The sequence below is a fragment of the Doryrhamphus excisus genome, chromosome 5 (genome assembly GCF_030265055.1).
Source record: "Doryrhamphus excisus isolate RoL2022-K1 chromosome 5, RoL_Dexc_1.0, whole genome shotgun sequence".
NCBI lineage: Eukaryota > Metazoa > Chordata > Actinopteri > Syngnathiformes > Syngnathidae > Doryrhamphus > Doryrhamphus excisus.
Window position 1 is genome coordinate 11174253 of NC_080470.1, and position 22000 is coordinate 11196252.

At 40.8% G+C, this 22000-nt stretch overlaps 1 protein-coding gene across 3 annotated transcripts in view; it reads left to right on the top strand.

Moving 5' to 3' along the window:
* The first annotated feature begins 240 nt into the window (after positions 1 to 240).
* rgl1 (ral guanine nucleotide dissociation stimulator-like 1) overlaps positions 241 to 22000 on the top strand; it is a 30908-nt gene continuing 9148 nt past the window's right edge. The window contains exons 1-3 of one of the 3 annotated variants that reach the window (XM_058073696.1): positions 241 to 371; positions 4297 to 4487; positions 20039 to 20149. In XM_058073696.1, coding sequence (XP_057929679.1) covers positions 4320 to 4487; positions 20039 to 20149 — 279 coding nt within the window. In that variant the 5' untranslated portion in view covers positions 241 to 371; positions 4297 to 4319. Of the gene's footprint in view, positions 372 to 4171; positions 4488 to 16855; positions 17138 to 20038; positions 20150 to 22000 lie in introns of those variants that run through there. The other 2 variants (XM_058073695.1, XM_058073697.1) reach the window with 2 other exon arrangements.

Here is a 22000-nt window from a genome sequence, read left to right on the forward strand (position 1 = left end):
CATGGCTGTTCAAATACTGTTCGTAGTGTTCATGCAGTCAGAGGCGCTGCCATTTTTTAAATGCCCTCTCTCCACTCACTTTACCACCTACATTCCTCCCTAATTTTGGACGAAAGACTTCAAACATTTTTGTAAGCCGCTTTAAAGGCACCATTTCACCCGGACGGCTAATACAAGTGCACCAAATAGAGCACGTGATCCCGGAAGGGATGTACTTTATTTTAGCCCGCGAGAGAAAAATAAGATGGAGTGTAGTGAACATTGTATGAATACGATAATAAAAATAATTCAAAAGCACGGGACCATGCTCCCTGCCTTAAAAGTTCGGCAAGTATGAGGTAGTACTTCCCTCACCAAGCAGCTCAAATGCAGTAAGTACTAAAATGTTTAAATAAATGCAATTTATTGACAACACGACCATTTATTAAAATAGTTGCATTACCTATTTTTACCAAACAATATACACTAATTTATTAGAGGTTACTTTTTTTTTAACACAGGCAACTGTTCCAGACTCAAGTAGAAGTATATGTAACTTGAACAAATATTTGTATCATTTCACTGTATTTTTATTGTTTTAATTTAACAAACAATTGTTTTTATTTGTCACAACCCAAGGTTAAACTTTGAAGACATTTTTGTCTGACCCTAATACAACAATGGTTGTCACTCACTGCTGTCTTGTTTACACATAAATGTCTGGTGTGTGCACATACACAAACGCACTCTCAAGAAAGCAGACCACAATTTGGAGTCATTGTGTGGTTACAGGCTATACAGTCAATAATACAGTAACTAACGTTAGAAGCTAAACTCTGCCAAATCAGTATTATTCATTCATTCATTCATTTTCTACCGCTTTTTCCTCACGAGGGTCGCGGGGGTGCTGGAGCCTATCCCTGCTGTCTTCGGGCGAGAGGCGGGGTACACCCTGGACTTGTCGCCAGCCAATCACAGGGCACATATAGACAAACAACCATTCACACTCACATTCATACCTATGGACATTTTGGAGTCACCAATTAACCTAGCATGTTTTTGGAATGTGGGAGGAAACCGGAGAACTCGGAGAAAACCCACGCATGCACGGGGAGAACATGCAAACTCCACACAGAGATGCCCGAGGGTGGAATTGAACCCTGGTCTCCTAGCTGTGAGGTCTGCGCGCTAACCACTAGACCGCTGTGCCACCAAATCAGTATTAGTAATATAATAATACAGTGTTCCTTTGCTGCACCATGATTTGCCTTTTGCAGACTCACTGTTTCACAGAATTTGTTTTAGTGCGTATGTGTATAGTTGGCGTCCTGATTGGCTACGGGAGAACCCATGCATTATATTTCACATCCTGATTGGCTAAGGAACTGTAGACCATCGTCAATCAATATCATCAATGCGTTCCTGTGCAGTACGGAATGCGTTCGGTTTGCCGAATTTACATTTATGATCCCTAGCAGTGTGACTCTGAAGTGCTGTGTGACCCACAATGTTGATGAAATGTTCTGCACCATCAGAGGCACCTGGGAAAATACGACGACACAAGCAATATGTTTTAACAAATATACAAAAACACTACAGTACAGCGGAATGGCGACGGAAAAGGATGACGAAGCGGCATGGCATGAGGAGTGAAATACATGTGAGTCCCTTTAATCATTTCACAAGATTAAATCAAGAATTTTGGTGTGTCACTATTCACTTTTTAACAGAAAAAGGCCATCACATTTGGCAGCTGTACCGAATGCAGTGTCCAGTCAGTGTTAATTATTTGAATAACATTCTGCACGATTTACTGGTCAATCATACATTCATTTTCTGTCCTTATGTCGTTAGATGACACCAGGATGTCTGGCAATGTCTGCTATGTGATATTTTTGAGTTGCTGGCACAGGAAGTAGAGGAAGGATACCACTTCAGTAGAAGTCTGTCAGGCTCTCTCTCTTATTCAGTGATTTTTTTTCTCCTCAGACACATCAAACTATCAGTTCCCATTGCAGAGGCATTTTAATGATTGATATGTTTCTTAAGTGCTCTTGCTGTGAGTCACTCACTATATACTTAGAAACATTGCATTCAGCTTCCCGAAGAATTTTGTCACTGTGGCTGAGTCAAGTTGTGAGTCATGGCTGCAATGGAACACAAGTTGATGCCACAGCATGTTCATGCCGGGCAACTCATGCTGCTCTGCTGTGTGGGTTGTTTATTTACTCAAAAAAAAAAAAAAACAGGATGCAAAGTCTGACTGTGGGTAACAGTTTAAAAAGCTGAATGCACATGCTTTTATGTGTTTCAGTGAGCTGCCAGCTTCTGTATAATAATCCTCCTCACAACAGCAGCAGGGTTTTACACATGACCGGTCACAACATAGCCCTAAGAATCTTGTTTCAGCAAAAAATGTTACACATTGATCATATTCCTGATGGTTTGACCTTTGCACACTGTCACTTGTTATTGTTGAGGTGCATGCGCCTTGTTGAAAGAAGTAATAAATCATCTAAAGACAAGGCAAACTCATTACTGTGTATGCTGATACAATTCTGCCTTTGTAAAGATAATAATGCTTACTTCTGTTTGGTATTCATTTAATACTGTGTTTATTATTGTTCACTGCATCTCTCTGAGACCTGTTTTCTAATATTTTCACTCGACTTATTCGGCTTCCTGACTAAGTCAAAATTTCATGAACGGCTCTCTGAATGAGGCAGAGCAGTTCTAAACCAGGGGTGTCCAAACCTTTTCCACAGAGGACCGAATACAGAAAAATCAAAGGATGCGGGGAGCCACTTTGATCTTTAGATATATATATTTTTCATTTTGTAAAAAGGCTTTACAAAAAAACTTTCATTCCATTTTTTTATTGCATTTTTCCAGTGTTTCCAGAATTTTTTCCAGTTCCATTTATCAGCTAAAATGAAAGGAAAGGTATACAAAACTGTGGTGAGACCAGCCATGTCGTTTGGTCTAGTGTCACTGAGGAAAAGACGCAGATCTGGAGTTAGCAGAGATGGATGCTGAGGTTCTCATTGGGAGTGACCAGGATGGATAGGATCAGGAAGGAGTACATCAGAGGGACATTACATGTTAGAGACCTTGGAGATAAAGTCAGAGAGGCCAGACTGAGATGGTTGGGACATGTCCAGAGGAAAGATAGTGAATATATTGGTAGAAGGATGCTGCATTTAGAGCTGCCAGGTAGGAGGCGTAAAGGAAGACCAAAGAAGAAGTTTGTGGATGTAGTTAAGGAGGACATGAGGGTAGTTGGTGTGAGAGAGACAGATGCAGAAGACAGGGTTGGAGAGAGAAGATTGATTTGCTGTGGCAAAGGGAAAAGCCGAAAGAGAATGAAGAAGATCAAGGAAAAATATTCTGACTGACTTTTGTGATATACAAGTGGAACAGACTACTCATTTAACTAATTGAATGCCATATACATTCACCAATTTGAACTCAAATTCACAATAGATTGTCATAATTACCACAGCAAAACCAGCATCAATACAGAACACATGGAATGTGCAGTACTTTATACTACTTTAAGTACAATTCAAATTAAAAAACAAAAACACCACAAGTTTCCCTGCAGCTGCAGCTAATGCAGTTTCATCGGTTATTTGCTTTTATAGACCACACATCCGGTAACTATAGGGGACCGCGTGGTTAACTGAATCAAGGCGTTAAATTGATAAGTTGGTGTAAAGTATAATGATCTATTTTACATACAGCAGCAATATGTTTAATGCTATCAATAAACATCAAAGAAGGTTTTAATAGAGTGTGGTTAACTTATTTTTACACTTGTATGTGAAATTGTTACTTAAAACAATACGTGCAAAGTTACGAAATGATTTATGATGGCTTGACTGTGGAACTGACGATTTAAAGTGTCATTCAACTGGTTTGGTGTACCCAATGAAGTGTCCCGTGAGTGTACAAAAATCCAGCATGGAAAAAGTGCCTCATTGTTGTCAATTCTTAGAAGCTCTGCCACAACATCCTCTTGTCTATCTCAGCTTTCCTGTGTTTAAATTTCCTCCCTGGTTTTTGTGTGTGGGTCGTGGGTCTTGAGCTGAGGGGGGAGGGGGGAGAGGGGAGGTCCACCACGTGAAGGCTCCTCCCCTCCCTTCCTCATCTGACTGGGATGAATGGTGAGGGAGGGAAAAACGGAGAGACAACAGAGTGTTAATCACTCATGTGCTTGAGTAGTGTTGCCTATACTGACTTCCAGCAGAAGGGAGCCAGAAACACAGAGGATCAGTTCTATTGTGGGAATAGCTCCTGTCCGTATCTGACTTCCAGGCATGCGTTGAACTGTCATCCAGATGACCAGCATGATCTCCCACTACCCTCTGGCCACCATCTTGCCTTGGCCTCCAGCCCCCAGCCACCACTACCCCGACTTGGACTGCACCCTGCTGCTGGAGGGCGATGGAGGGGTCGCCCTGCAAAGATATCAGGCTCGCTCCCCAGAAGGAAGCCCACGACACTGGGTGAGTACACATAGACACACTTGTTTAGTCTGCTTCTTGTGTGTTGTTATTGGCAGGGAAGCACAGGTACTTCCAGCCTTGGTAAACAACCCTGCAGATGTTGGCCTTCACGTGCATGTTGTTTTGCATTTTTGCTAGATTCAAGGATGGGAATTGAAGACAATGAAGTGAGTTCACATGTTACGCTCAGGGTGCGTTCATATTGTCATGCACCAAATAAGAGGACCGTTACTGCTTGAGAGGTGGGGCTCAGTCCCTTTGCAAGTGAACTCTGGTGTGGTAGGGTTCACTTGAGCTCAAATGTGAACAGTACACAGGCTAAAAACTGGGATCAAAAAAGCATGCAGAAATAATATGTAAGGGAAAATACTCAGTATATTACACATGCTTTTTGTGAACTCTCCTATATAAAAATAATCCCAGCACACAACATTTTAGCTTGCAATCTTGACTTTTGTCACATAATATGACACAAAAGCTGTCCTTACTCATATGTTTACTACATATGTTCTTTACTGTGCAGCCTTTGGTTTCATGACGAAAATACCAATGTGAACGTGAGTTGAACCCCCATTTTTTATTTTTGGAATACCACCTTCAAGTGTGAATGCAACTTTACTTCCTATACCAACATCTTCCTTCCTCTGTTTGGTTCCATTCAACAAGACAAAACAGACCAGTGAACCTTGGTAACACCCAACGGGAGGAGGGTTGACCTCACTTTTAGAAAGAAGCCATTACTCACCTACTCTAGCTGCAAAATCCGAGAAGTCTTAATGACTCTTATAATGTGTCAGAGTCTAAATCTGAGATTTGTTGTCGCCTGTCAGCGTCTTGCAGCGACATGCACAAGCACACTGCTGCTGAACAGACCCTCAGTTGTTGTTGTGTCGAAAGTGTCAGTCAGTGTGTGTGTTTGTGGAGATGGTTTCTCCATGTCGCCTTTCAAACATCCTGACTCTTGTATCCTCCGTTGCTCTCTGCACTCTTTCCGGCCATTGTTTCCCACCGGGAGGGAGGTGAGAGTGCATTTAATGCATCCATCAGCTCCATGTTAGTACCCAGCCTTGTGACTTTTAGTGTTGTAACAGCTGGATGGTAATAAAGTTCATTTTAAAGAGAGGGCATGAGGACATCAGGAAAAAAAATTATGTAATCATAAGTAAAACTTAAGTGCTTTATGTGTAAACGTTGTCTGCCTGTTGTGTACACACAAAACAGTAGAAGGCAGTCATAAAACAAAATATATCTGTTTTTTGTAGTTACATATTATAAACATCCAATAAGACCACTGTACTGGTCCCTACTTATAGTGGGCATTGTATTTCACTATTGCAACAATGATGTTCATTCATTCATTTTCTACCGCTTAACCTCACAAGGGTCACGGGGGTGCTGGAGCCTATCCCAGCTGTCTTCGGGCGAGAGGCGGGGTACACCCTGGACTGGTTGCCAGCCAATCACAGGGCACATATAGACAAACAACCATTCACACTCACATTCATACCTATGGACAATTTGGAGTCGCCAATTAACCTAGCATGTTTTTGGAATGTGGGAGGAAACCGGAGTACCCGGAGAAAACCCACGCATGCACGGGGAGGAGATGCAAACTCCACAAAGAGATGGCCAAGGGTGGAATTGAACTCGTGTCTCCGAGCGAACCACTCACCCGCTGCGCAGCGGCACTTATGATGTTATCTTTTCTCAATTAAAATGTTAAATTCCATCAATTCAATTTTCTACCCAAATGGAAAAAAAGCTTCACAAAAACTGCAGTAAAAGTATTGCATATAAAAAAAATTGTTTTAAAACTACTTCTGCCTGGAATATACATGTCATTCATTCATTTTCTACCACTTATCCTCACAACGGTCGCAGACGTGCTGGAGACAGCTGGGATAGGTGAGAGGCAGGGTGCACCCTGGACTGGTCGCCAGTCAATCACAGGGCACATATAGACAAACAACCATTCCTCTCAGAACCAATTTTGACTGATTATCAAGGCCCAAAGAATGTTGTGTTGTTGTGCTATATATTAATATGGTATCTACCAAAAGAAGGATTAAACTATCTAAACTAAACTAAAAAGTTGGTTTCTACCCTCTTCTGTTCTTTAGTAATCAATATTGAACATGCATTAGGTAGGTTTCAGGAAAATATCAGTTTGCAACAAAAAAGGGAGTAGAAACTGCTTTTTGTGAAAGGGTATATTTCAATAATAACGTAATGCGTTAAAATTTCCCTTCAATGCATAACCTTTTGCATGCTACACGCCGCTGTGCTTTTCAACTATCTGCTTGCATCGAGTGTTTGAATATATGGGAAAGATGCATGCCAAGCTCTTATAAAATGCACTTCTGCCACCTTGTGGATGCTTTTATGGCTTAGCACTAGATATGATCTCTTCTGGGCCACATGGTGGACAAGTGGTTTGCATGTTGGCCACACAGTCGGCAGGTCGGGAAGACCTGGGTTTGAATCTCCGCTTGGGCATCTGTGCGTGGGTTTTCTTCCCCCCACATTCCAAAAACATGCATGTTAGGTTCAATGGCGAATCCAAATTGTCCATAGGTATGAATGTGAGTGTGAATGGTTGTTTGTCTATATGTGCCCTGTGATTGGCTGGCGACCAGTCCAGGTTATACCCCAGCTCTCGCCCAAAGACAGTTGGGATAGGCTCCAGCCTACCCCTGCGACCCAAGTTAGGATAAGTGGCATAGCAGATGGATGTAACTCATGTAAAGAACAGAGATGACAATTCTAAAATGTTTAAAAATGAATATCCTCTGGATAAGCTTGCCTATACAGTATTCATTCAACGTACTGCAGTCATATGCCGTTTATGACTCGCTATTGCCCCTCTGGTGGAAAAGGATATTGCAATCAAGGGGAGACTATTTTTTGATATTTTTATTGATGGTGTTGTGTTCAGCATTCTTACTATAATAATAGGTTGGTTCTGATATGAAGCCTGTATGGTTTGGTTTAATGATTACAAATAGAACACTCTTTTGATTAAAATTAATAATTTCACCAGTCAAAAAGACACAGTTGCCTCTTTCTTGAGAGAATGTTTGTCCCGGTCATGTCACTTTGACATTTCCCCCACTTACCGTAGAAGATGTTATGAAACCTCGCCAGTCATAAAAGAGACGGCACTGGTGCCTGATTGCCGCTGTCTGTAATCACAGCGCCTGCCTGGTCCAACAGTTCAGGTCAGAGATGATGTGGGAGTGCTGAGGTGTCAGTCCTTTATCAAAGAGTCCAGTGATTATAATGAGACTCCTACAGGAACATGCACGCTGTTTTTCACAAATGCAGGTCATAATGTAGTTTGTGAAGCACTGGCCTTTTTACTGATGAAAATTTCTTAGACGGGCTACATATCAGCAAAACTTCCTGGTACTGTCTGATGTGCATTTTAAAGTCATTGGAACTTTACTTTACATAACTTATTATATTGAAAAAATTGATATTTCTCACTTTTTAACAATTCTTTTCTAATACTACACCACATTTCTCTATGATTTTTGGGAGGGATAATACACCTTTTCATTGAAACATTATTTCTCAAATACATTATAACCTTTTATCATAACAACAAATATGTTAAGCTTTTTTCTCAAAACTCTTTTTTCTCAAAAATGTCTAACATTTGCTTTTTTTCTCATAATATTACACCTTTTTCTTTGTAACATAATGTCGATTCATGTAAAATGCCTTTCTCTCAACACGTTATTGTCTTTTAGTATTACATCTTTTTCTTGTAACATTGTAACATTATTCTTTTAACATTCCTTCTTTGTCCTCATTGCTTGGGCCCTATTCTGATGAACATTGCCCTTGTTTCTGTTGTAATATTGTGCCTTTTTCTGATAAATTACAATGTTGTTTTTTTTTGCTTTTTCACTTAATATAACAATTTAAAGTTATTCTCATGACAGTGTGTTTTTTCTCAAACTATGACAATCTTTTCGTATAACATTTTCCCTACAATATTATGTTTTTTCTCTTGTAATATTCTGCTTTTCGCTAGTACTTTACTTTACTACTACTTTATTTTTTTCAGTGGCCTAATTCGCATTATTTTGCTTTTAATAGTATGGCCTTTTTGTACTATTTTTGTTCTTGTCACTGTGACATTAATTCACGATAATGTCAATTATATATTAGGGGAAAACAGCAGGCACAAACTGCACCAACAACAATCATGACTGAGTTTAAACAGAGTTGCGGCAGTAAACTATAAATATAACGGGTCACCACACATTTCACAGTCACAGTCTTCTCACTTACTGGTGCATTAAGTGGGCTGACCAATTCATTAATTGGCTCAGAAGAGGGAATATGAGTACTGCCTGCAGGGTAGTTCAATAACCTCAAAAGGTCATGAGCTGGAAATGCAGAAGTGACAGTTGGCAGAGAAAGCAGGCAAAAAGGAAAGGGGGGGTTAAGAATTTCCACAATGGCACGTTGATCATTCAACAAAACAGATGAAGAAAGCTGACAGAGCACTCTTCCTTCCTCTTTCTTCTTTAATGAACAGAGAAGTGTACATTTGAGGCTGATGCTTAGTGACGTCTCAGTGTTTCCCTTCCCAAACTCAGTGGTGGTGTGTTTTGATGACTTGACAAGATGCTTTGAGCAGTAAGCGACGGAAAGACAACTTCTGGTGTTTACATCCTGTTTCATATTTGGCCATCACATGCCGAACAATATGTTTTTGATGGTGTCTTCTTTTTGATGGCGTTTAATCTCTGGTGAGAGAACCACTGGTACAGACCGATATTGATTCCTGTTGTAGTCCATATTCCGCTTACTAGTAGGGATAGTTCATAAAGCACCATTAAAGGTGATTGGATGGCTTATTTGTGAAAGACTGTCATTAATAACTTAAGTGGAAAAACTGGGATGCACGTCTGTCCAATTATGTGTCTCTGACCAAAGAACTAGACCTCTTTTTTCTCCAAAAGCTAGGCCCCTTTAATTCAATCAACCACTTAAGATGCTGTTTACACACTCCGGTAACCTCCCACATGTGTCAAGTAGTCTGGCCGCCTCAGGCTACGTTTTTCAGAGCTCCATGTTGTTGTGACATTGGCCCTTAATTAGGTCACATAATAGGACTGGTGTGAAAAGTCAATAAGTACGGGTATTGTTCCTGTAACCCGAGCAGCAGCAGCAGCTCGCGCAAGTGGGGCAGAAAAGTCATCATGCTACCATATGGTGATGGGTGCGCTCCCGTCGAGTAGAAGGCAGCAGGCTATATGTGCAGCTGCAGGTCTTTGAATTTTCTTTTTGTATGGCTTTGCAATTAGATGACTGTGTGTGTGTGTGTGTGTGTTCAGTCCAGTTGGTATTAGTCAGGACACATGACAGGGATCAAGCTTACATTGCGATGCCTGGTGACTTCCAAAATTATTCTAAATGAATAATTTAAGAAGAATTACTTCTATAGGAGATCATATAAAATAAGTTCCTGAAATAGAAGAGTTAGCTCATAAACTGCGTTTATTTGTGCAAGCTAACTTTTCTACTCATTTGCCAAAATTTGCCAAAACGTGCACCCCTTCCATGTTGCCTATGCTGTTATTTTTCGGACAAATCACATGGTGGTGTTTGTATTCAACGCAAAAGTTGGACTCTCATGTCTCATGCGACGAAATGGCTTGAAATTTCTCACACAACACTGTAAAGTGTTTTTGTGTGCTATTTTCTGTGTTTTAGTAACATTTGACATTACTGTCATACAATTTTAAACATTTTTTTAATTGTAAAAAAATCACGACACAATAAAACTAAGATAAAGTCAAAAATACTCAACCTGAGGTAGCTGATAAATGGAGAGGGAACAATGCCAACTCGTGGCGTTTTATAAGCATCATTAAAATTATCTTTTGCACTAAGTACCATTTCTGGTTCTATGGTGGGCATCACACTTTGCTTTGCCATCACTACCACAAAAAATAAATAAAGAATAATACAAATTTTGTTTGAATTACAAATTGTCCAACTTTTGGGGCATTCCACTTTGGAGGTTTGACTGGATTTGTAAGGCTATGCATGCCCATCATTGTTGTAATAAGAATGTGAGTCATTTGTCTGTCACACATTTGCCATTTTTGCGTATTTTCTCCATTCATGTGAGCGTCACTATGTCAGTTTCATTTCCTTAAACTGTGGCACATACTGTAACAGCTTGGCAACTGTGCTACTTCGTCCTCGCGGTTTGTGTTAAATTGTGCAAATAGGTGTGACTTTGCAGTGTGCGCACCAGTCCGTTGTTGTTTTTGTTGCGTATGTGACAACTTAGTGTTTGCATGTGTCTGTCGGGCAACAGATGGTCGGTCCATGGTCTCATTAGCAGGGGGTCAGACAGACAAGCGAGCATGTCCAGACTGACTCATTCAAGGCTTAGCAAGGCTTAGATTGCAAGACGAGGGGGTGTGTGTCATGACTAGAGGGCCAGGAATGGGGGTTGTGTGCATATATAGGTTTGTGTGTGTGCATATGTGATTTAGACTGAATACACCTGAAAGTACAACCATGATCTGGATTACCCTGGTTTAGCCTCACTGACCCCAAAATGTAGGCTGAAAAAGCAACTGTTATAAACATCACCATGTATATAAGTGATTCGTCATATTCAGTGGTTATGAAACTCCAGAGAAACTTTCCTCCCAGCTGGGTCAGCTGCGATACGAGTGTGGGATGTCGAGGAGGAGGGGTCTAAGCTTCCAAGCTCTGGCCCTTTACTGGAAATGATGTCAGCTCTCTGGAGAAAGAAAGAAAAGTCAGAATGAGAGAGAATGAGGACAATAGATGGGTGAGCAGCAGAGAAGTGACATAAGAAGCGACGGATCGGGGAGCCGAGACAGTGCTTTAATGTGGTTTGAACAAAGGCTCCAGTTGAGCACATCTAGAGAGAGAAATGCAGCTGTGAGAGTCCTTGTTATTATTCATCTGTGTTTGGATGGTTGTCACCACTGGAACGTCTATCCAATGAACAGCTTTACTGGCTTACTGAAGCCAATGTATAGCAGCAAATCACAACAAAACTTCCCTCATATGGAATACATTTAAGGCCGAACTCCTTATACATTAAAGAGACCTGACAGGAAATCCCCTTGTGATGGCAGAAAAACTCCCGTCTGAAGAAGAAATCTCGGAAAGAACCAACATTGAGCATATGTTTACAGAAATGAGAATTTAAAAAAAACACTGCGATGTGCATGCCAGGACAGTACTTGGTGATGTCACACCTGTGCACTAATTATTTTTCCTCTTGTGTTTTGTGCAAAATTTCATTTTTAATCACTCTTTGTTTTTGTATGTGTGTGTTAGATATAACAATTGGTTTGTTGCTAGTGTAACCAAGCATATGTATGAGGTCAGAGTTCACTAGTTTAGCGTAAAGGAAAAAATGGTGATGTTTTTAGGCTTGATTTGACAGCTGATATCGGTAGTGTATTACTCCCTTACCGAACCTGTTGCTTTTCCAATTAAACGGACATACGAACAGCCTCCCAATCCTCTACCATTCTTTTCATGTCGCTCCTCCTGAACTGAAGAACACAAACCTTCTGCTCTGGTAATCTGAGGAGAGCGAAAACAAACCTTTTGGCAGTGGGAAAGCCCCCCCCCCTTCCATCTCCCAGCATGACACAACAACTTTGATATTCTGATCGTGTATCCTGCTAAAAAGCAAAACAAGACTCGTCTATGTAGCGTACGTGGGCGGCTTCATTTTGTAATATTTTTTCTGGAAGGCCGTGCAAGATGATCTGGTTACATCACGCTTGTCATGATCTCGTGTGGATCTTCTCAGGTTCTGACTGTCCTGTGAACTCTTCTTCTCTCACTCTCTCAGTCACAAAGTGGAGATAATGCCCCCTTTCACCTTAATCTCTTACACTTTCTCTGATATACGACTACTGTCTTATCTGTGATGTAAACACAGGCTGCCCTAAAGTCCATGCTTGTACCCCAGCAACTTTATCACTCTCTCTCCAGGCCCTGGTTGGCTTTTATGACCTTGTTGGAGAGGCTGTGGGCCAGCCAGTCAGGTATGAGGGCAGCAGCAGTGTGATTGGAGTCAGGGGGAGCTGGAGGCAGGAAGCGGGAGATTTCCTGGAATGTATGTTTTTTTCCCCCCTCCATCGTGTGGTGCAATAACACTGTGAGCAATGCTCCGCCTGTTTTTGTCCCGTTTGTGTCTGTACTGTAGCTCCATGATCCCAGTTATAGAGAAAAGGCGTCTCTGGAAGTTGAATACTGGAACCGACTATATTAGAAAAGCATCAACTCATTTGTCAGGGGAAAAAAATGCCTGAAAAATGTTGACAGTTTTTTTTCTCTTTTTTTAAACAACATTATGGTCAAGTTGGAAGCAATGAGAATGAGAATTAGTCGAATTTCTTTCAAATTACTATTGTAAGTAGTAGAAAACACAAAATTGTTTTGAAAGACAATTGCCCCTTTATCACATTTAATTGGTTCCACATCGACCACTCTCGGTGAATTTCCGTCAAGTAGGATTCAATAGTAATAAATTGAATATTTTTGTCGTTGTGACCTTGTAAATATGTTTTTTTTTTGCCATTATTACAGTCCAGTAGACATGAAATAACACCCCTATAGTCACCCTTACACTTGTATTACCCAATATGGTAGCAATAATAATATAAATATAATCTAAATAAAATAAGTTTGCATTGACAGCTCCTGCAGTGGCTATTGTATCATCAATGTAACTTTACTGACACCTAAAGACCAGTGTAGAATACTACTGTACTGCTGCTGTTCATTGTTAAGGAGAGGCTCACAATGCACTTCAAATGCTTTATTCACAAGCAGAGAACAAGTATGAACATTCACACAGGAGCTGCTGTCGGTCACTCTCTTTCTACACTGCTAAACTGCTTCTCGCACTCAGCTAATAGTCAACTCGAGCTAGCGGATGACGCACACATCACTTCCAAGACAAAACTTTTTAAAGGCGCACACAAGTCACAGATATTTCATAACACTTCATGTCATGTATTTTTATTTTTTGTCAATTTAGCCAATTTTATGCTTGCAAATGCTTAATTTAGGCTGGAGGCTTAGCACTGGAGCTCACATAGCTATGCTAGTGTGTCCTCCTGTCCCACTCCTTAATGCTACGGTGCTGTATGTGCTATACGGTAAGTGCAGAGTTACAGTATATATGTAAATAGTGGACAATACACTGAAGCTAAATTGGTTATTTAATTTGTAAAATGGTGCACTGCAAACTTGCATCCAACAAAAGACATCTCACACAAGTCAATTTGAAAGATGTTCTCTCCATCAGCTCCTCCATCACATTCGCCCAACTCCTTGTTTGCTCTGAGATATGACATCACTCCCACTGTGAGAGCGACACTCCAATGCACTCGGGGCATAGCTGGGGGTCATTTGAGGTCATAACCTTCCCACTGCCCCTGTGGGCTTCCCAGAACTCTGGAGACCCTGTTGGAGAGTGGGGCAGCTCGGCCTGGGAACTAGAGGCAGGCTAGATGTGAGGTCGGAACGGCACCATGACACACTGACGTGCCCTCACCTTCATACGTGACGACCTTGCATGCACTTATGATGCCTTGGTGACGCTAAGTGTGACGTTGGGGGTTACTAATGAGTCAGTTTGCCACACACACACTCAAAGAACAGCATCTGTCCCACAGAAACTGATGACTATCTTAAATGTCTCTGATTGGTTCCTGACCACTTTTACGACTGAGTCGTGTAGTTTGTTTGGGAATTGCCTCCACCAAGGAAGCTATGTTGCTATTGGCATGTTTTTTGTTGTTGTAAGAAATGCTTTGTTTGTTTTGCTTGTCAATTACCCCCACCAAAGAAATAATGTTGCCATTGAAATCCTTTTTTTGTTACCTCCACAAAGGAAGTAATGTTTGTTACCACCATTGAGGAGTTATTTTAACTGCTGTTTGTTGGGTACTTCCATGATAGATGGATGGATGGATGGATGGATGGATGGATGCATGAATAGACTTCCTTTATTGTCATTGCACAATCACACAGCAGTGAAATTGCCAACAAAATATCATTGCCTGGCTCCCGTATAATAATAAATAATAATAATAATAATGTGGAGAATAAATAGATGACATCAAATATGAACAACAATGCACAGCGTCATGTACAAGAAGTCATGTTTTCAATTCTGTTTGTTATTAAAACGCATGTTGTTATTAACATTTGTTGTTTTTTTTATCGTTACCTTTGCCAAAGAAGCTGTTTTTGCTTTGCTGTTTGTTTATTACCTCCACCAAGGAGGGTATGTTGTTGTCACTGTTTCTTTGTTGCCTACACAAAGGGCATTATGGTTACTTTGCTTTTTGCTTGTTTGTTGGTTACCTTTGCTAAAGAGGCTTTTTTTCATCCACACTTGTTTTTGGTTACCTCCACCAAGGAACTTATAGTTCCATTATTTGTTAATTTGTTGTTTATGTCTTCATTGGTCTTTACTTGTCACCTCTCCCAAGGAAGTTGAGTTTTCATGACCTCCACTTTTAATCACTGTTTGCCTGTCCGGTAACCTCCATCATAAAAGTTCCACAGATGTTTGTGTTATGGATTATGCAATATGAAATGAATTAAGTGGCTGTCTAAGAAGGTGGATATCTACTAAGAGCCATTCTAACTTGATTCATCATTGAATGAACTTACAAACCAGTGAGAGTTCACCAACGCAGTGTTTACAATACAATGTTTGTCCATAATGAACAATTCACCACAAGACCAATGTTTGATTCATATCTTCCCGTTTATTCACATGTGTGGGCCGTGTTGACTATGTGTTGCAGCAGTGGAACAGCGTCTGCCTTTCTCATACACTCGAACCATTCTCTTCACATGCTGACAATACACAGCACGGATGACGCCATGCACCGCCTTCCTTGTATTGTCCCACACATAGAGCCTCAGGCCACAGCTGCTTCACTCACAAGACACACTTATCATTCACATGCATGACAGCTAGAACATGATACATCTTAATCATGGATTTGGGGGGAAATGGCCTGAAACAATACAGCATAACTGCAACATTTTTGCTGAAGTCTTGTGAGGCAATTGTTGCAACGTCTTCAGCCATATCAAACACAGAACCCAATTCAATTTTATGGATTATAGTTCCATACTAGAATGTGAGTGTGAATGGTTGTTTGTCCATATGTGCCTGTGATTGGCTGGCGACCAGTCCAGGGTGTACCCCGCCTCTCGCCCCAAGACAGCTGGGATAGGCTCCAGCACCCCCGCGACCCTCGTGAGGAAAAAGCGGTAGAAAATGAATGAATAGTTCCATACTAAATCAGAATCAGAATCGCCTTTGTTGTCATTGTATTGCATACAACAAAATTTGAGTGCAACTCCACGGTGCATTTTGTAGAAAGTAAAAATAAAGCAAAGAATAAGGATGCAATGGGGAGTTGTATCAAAATATTAAGGTCGCTGCGTGGTGGACAGTTGAATCGGTAACCTTTTCAAAGCTTTATCTGCACCATTCAGAGAGCTGTTTATAATATTCTGACCTTCTCATGCAGCCAAATGAAGTAACAAAATATTATGAACAGCTGTCATTATACAGCAATACAGTGCAGTTGTTCACTACTGCAACATATTGTTAAATTAATACCTCAATCCAAATGTTGTCATCTTGTTTTTTCATGATATACACTGTATAAAATTGTGTCGGTGTACCTAAGATTCTTTGTCCACCTGCAGAGGAAACAAAATTAAATAATAATAAATAAATAAAAACATAATCATCATTATTTTATTAAACTATTAATATACACATTAATTTATATTTCCACTTTTTTAAATTATCAATTTAACTAATGCAATAAAAAAATAAGCAATTATTTCCAAAAAAGAGAAATTCGTCTTCATTATTAATTGCTCTTATACTTATTGACATCTTTAAAATAATTCAATTATTGATTAAATAATAATCTTTATAATAATTATATTTACATATCTAAATACTCATTTTATGTATGCTGGGGGTTGTCAAATTGTGGCACTCGGAGGAACTGAATGACGTTAGTTTTGTAGGTTGGAAAAAGATGCTCTTTCCACTGAAAAAACGTTATGTATACCATATTATCGTACTGGTATTGTATGGACTGTTATCATATAACTAACTAATAAATAACTAATCAATAACTCGTTATAGTTATTTTACACAAAAGGCAGCTCAAAAACAACTTTTCAACGGGTTTAAGTTAAAGAAATCACGGCTCTGGCGTTGATGATTGAAGTGACACCGGCGTAGGCGGGCAAAGATGGCGGAGGAGGGAGGAAGGAAGGAAGGAAGGAGGAGGAGTTTATAGCGTGAATGTTGTGAGTGCAAGTAGGAGGAGTATGCTCATTCACGAGAAGAGCCTCGGACTTAACTGACAGTTGGAGACTCGTTTTCCAGTAGTGACGCGTCAAAGAAGGAGACTGACTTCAAAGATAAAGAAGATAAAAACGGAGCAGGTGGTTGTGTTTTAATAGACGCCATCTTTGTTGTTCCTCGGGGGACTTTTGGCGGGCTCTGATGCTGTCCCCGGACCATGAGAGAAGGACTCACTATGAAGTTCGCCTGGAAGACTAAAATGGTAAAAATAAATGAATAAACGATCAATACATTTGTGTATAACCTCAAGGGAAAGGGAGAAGGAGGACGCAGGGAGGGAGCTAACGGTGGGGAGGCGATTGTAAGCTTGGGAAAGTGGGGGATAAAGAGGGGGAGGGGTTGGCTTAATGTTGTGATAGCTTTTGATTGACTTTTAAATGTTGTTTTAAAGCCCACAGTATCTATTATTTCTTCCCACTTGATGGTATTAATGGTCAAACTTTTTTATTAGAAACAAAGGGAAAGGGGACAGCAGTTGCGCTTTCTTCTAACGGTGCCAGCAACTTCCAGGCTAGCATAAAAGCAAGTTATCTTTCTTGTATTGTTTAAAAGGAGCAGATTAGACTCCCTTCTTTGGAAAGAAATACTGTCTCCTGTTATAATAAACGGTCTTCTCTTAAGTTAACCGCCACCAGGCCTCTTGTTTACATCTGCTCAGCGTCATGTTATAAAACATAGTGTTCATGATCATTAAAGAAATGCCGTGGACACAAAAGTGCTTGACACAAAGCATGCCCGGTATTGTTTTGGGAGTGTGCATGACACATTGCAGCTGGATAGGGGAGACATGTTGCTGACCAAGAGGGGGGGAGAGATCCCCCAACAAATACAACACAGCCCTGCTTAGTTGAGTGTTGCAGGTTCGTTGTGACTTGGTTTCAACCTTTCACCTTTTGATAGGCCCTCTTTTGGACTTGAAAAAGGCATGAGTGCAATCCAGGCTGTGTGTGTGTGTGAGTGTGTGTGTGAGAGGACTTGGCCGTCATGTTGCATGCGTGGTGTTTGGATCTGGCCCACTGCTTCTGTTTTTGTCTCCACATGTTGATGTGTCAGCAGTATTCAAGCTAGCTTTTGAACCCTCTGTTGGCAGTCTTTTTTTCTGTGTCTGCATTGTCATTCATACACCCCACTCGGTCTGTGTATTGCGTTGCTGTATGCCTGTGAGTTACTTGCCCCCCTTTCACATTGCCAAAAAAAGCCGGTTTATTCCCACGTTTTTCTTTGTGTGAACAGCACAGATTATTAAGTAAGTTCAACAACTGCTTTCAACACATCAGGACAGGAGAATTGGAGTGAGTGAACGCTTTCCACAGATTCGTAAAATTCCTTGAAATGGGGAATGGAAGTCAATAAGAGTTTTTCTTCTTTGGAGCCTTCAGAGGTATACTTGAGCTTCTTTCACACAGGAATCCCGCAATATTTTTGCACCACAGCCAAAGCAGTTGATACTGGTTTTAATTGTATGTGCAGTTCACACAGAACCCAGTGGGTCATTGCTGTAACTGTGTATGTGTCCCACAATAAGATAAGTACATTTGTGACAATGCCAGTGCCTGCTATACATATAACATACATGTTGGCTAATTGCTTTTAATACAACAGAGCAGTGGGGAACGTGAGCTGCTTCATCTGATATGACCCCTGAAGCTGAAAAATTGTCAAATTAATGTCAACCTTCTATTCCTTGTCGTTGGGTGGGATGTTCATACTTCAGGGGTTGTAACAGAGTGGGATGGCGATTGTGTGTGTGAAAGGGAATAGTGTAAACATGGAACTCGGGTGTGAAGTTTAACACCCTGGACTCGCCTCTCATGCTCTGTTGTGTTGAAAGCTAATTGTCTGATTGCCAGATGCTGCGTCATACTTTGTTTCTGTGTAGAGTGCACCGACATGTGAAATAGGTTGGATGCATGTACACGGGCGGAAGTGGCGATCCAATCTGTACTATTAATTATTCGACTCTAAGGTAAATGTTTGGACTTTTTCCAAGGCCTAAAAGGTGCAGAATGTTGTTCCTGGTTTGTAAAAGTGATGTGTCGAGAGTATAAAAAGTGCCCTGAGCGGTGCCATTGGACTCCTAAAGTCCTCGCTTATGTTAATTCCGAGCTGAGCACTGCAATAAAGGTCTGATGCAGAGCTGTCGCATAGGGGGCTCATTTGGGAGTCTGCACACATTCTGTCTCTCCTCGTCAACCTTTCATCGCTTCCTGAAGGTTGTGCAGCTCCGGCTTCACCTCCACCAAGACAGGGACACAGTAAAAGAGATGGATGGGGAATTAAAGGTAGTGCAGGCGAGAGGGAGAGAGAGCGAGAGAGAGAGGGTGGGAGGGTGGGTGCCCTGCCTGGCATGCTGCAGCGTTGGGGGTTGGGAAGTTCTGGATGCTTTACAGCACTTTTGTCCTTGCTAATGTACCGGTAGTTGTGTGCACATCTTCAGGTTCTGTTGAAGAAACTATAGTGTGACTTCAGTTAAGGCCCAACAATCCTTATTGCCAAGGTAACGTGTCTCGACTGGTCTTGATTTGTAGGAATATTACTTCACTTTTGGTTTCTTTCTGATGGGATTGCGCCATTTTTTTCTAACTGTCCAAAACAGTTTTTCGATGTCAACTGCTAAGTGGAAATTGGAAACAAAGAATGATGAAAATGTGGTCATATGTAAATCTTCTTTCTGCAGGTCAGTAAAGTGCAAACCTTCACCAAGGATGACCCATCCTAACATTGACCATTCAGGAAATTTTCAAAGAATTAGGAAATATTAATGATGCTTGACAAAAAAAATCATGGAGCCACATGCATCTGCATGCAAATTTGGTGGAATTTTGCTTGGTCCAAGCACTATCTTTGTAGGAGAAGCAGTTGTGTTATAGCTAACAAGAATGCCTTTGGCAGTGGCAAAAATGGGTTTGATGGGGCCACCTGCTGCCATTATTGATTAAGTGATGGTTTTCTAAACTGTGGTTATTTCTGTTGGGTTACACATCATCATAAAGCAGGCATACACTTTCTATGGGTTTTGTTTGAAATTCATGTTTTTTTCATTAGCATATTTTCAGTGTATATTGATGTAGTGGTAATACATGATGGTTTTCCCTCTGTGCAGAGCTCCGTGCAGGACTGGGGGGAGGAAGTGGAGGAAGGAGCCATCTACAATGTGACTCTGAAAAGGGTTCAGATTCAACAGGCGGCCAACAAGGGTGCAAGATGGCTGGGGGTGAGTGTGTGAACTCAATCCTCTCACAACAGCAGTACTGTGGTAATGTGTATCTCAAGTCTGTTTGGTAACTTAAAGCATTTTCCACTTTCTTGGTGACAATTGTGCATTCCAAGTCAAATATCATGTGAATACACTTTTAAGACATCCGGTTATTTGTTCAGTGAGAACTCATCTCCATTGTTTCCAACGCACACCATTGTTGTTTTAACATCACAGCTATAAATCTCCCACTCTGGATTTCACCTTTAACAGAGACCGACACTGCACTCTTTTTTTTTTTTAGCCAAACCATGTGATTTCCTGACTTTCCCAGCTTGGCAAGCAAACTGCCCCCTCCACTGCTCATTCCTACCCCCTCCCCATTTTGCAGCAGCATTTTGATGAAATGCTGCTCCAGTATTAAAAGGCATTAAAGGCTTTTCCTTGAGTTGTGCATTTCACGTCTGTTACCCACAAGACACCTCTGTTTCGTAAACGATGTTGTTTATGCCACACGCATGCTCAGCAGTATTTCAGTAAAACCGTGAGCATTTGCGTTGAGGGTGTGAGGCGATTTAGCGGCAGGAGTGCAAGAACACGCGTCACTGGTGGAATTAACACAAATGATTAGTCCATTGTTTACATGAGAAAGCTGGATATTGTGTGTTTTGCAGACTTTTATGCACTAAAAAGGGGAACACTTTGGCTAGAGGACGCTGTAATGGTCTGAATAAGAAGCCAGCTGTATTCAAGCCAAACTGAGAAAGTGTGCTTAATTTAGGTAGATGGCTCTGTAATGGTGCACTCACTCACTGCTTGGGCACACTTGACACCTAAAGTCCAGTTTGTTTGGCTAGTGTGATTGCTGTGGCTAGCATTCAAAACACAGCTCAGCAGGAGTACACAGGCCATGCATGAGCACATGCACTTGCATTCAACTTTGTATAGTCAATGTTGGTTCCTTCCACAAGTTAACAAATCGATCATATTTGTCATGAGCTAGCATCATAACTCCTGTTTTTGATAACGTGCTAACAACCTTTGCAACACTTTTTTCCAATGGGTGTTTCTTGTGTTGCGGCAGCATCTCTCGAGGCCACTGGTGTGCTTGTGTGTGATTGACGGGAAGAAAAGCTCTAACTTGATTAGGGGAGATGTCATTTGGTGCCACCCATAAGTTTTGATGTAGAGCTAGACCGCAAATGTAAGACAACCTCCCTATTTGTGGCAGTTTTCTAGGGAAAAAATACAATCCATTATAACACCACCTTTTATAATAGAAATAAACAGAATAACAAAAATAATGGACAAAGTAATTCAGTAACTAATAAATAAATAAATCAATATTTTTCCCCCTTTTGTCATGCCAGAATGAGCCACAACAAAGAGGCTGAAGAGCTCTATTCACCTCTCGAGCCGCATGTTGCCTACCCCTGCCCTAGATGGCCCAAATGAAATCTATGAACAAAATCCAAACAGTGGTTTGGTCCGTAACATATCAGAAAACAGACAAAACTGTTGATCACAGTTTTCTTACATTAAAGCCGATGTGTGTGAATATCTTGTTTTTCCTAATATAGATAATAGGTCTGCTTTCATGGATGAGTCAGGAAATATGTAACAATCATGAAATCAGAGAATATTTACATTAAATCAAAAAACGATTAACCGAATACCAAAGTAGTTTTAGATGAATTGTATAATCAATGAATGAATGAATGAATGAATGAATGAATGAATGAATGAATGAAGTGTTGCACTTCTAAAGTTAGTTAGTTAGTTAAGGAAGCAATTTGCATAACCAAAACAAAGTAAAACCAACTAATAAGCCCGGTCTGGATGGTCGCATTCTTATGATGTTGTATAATT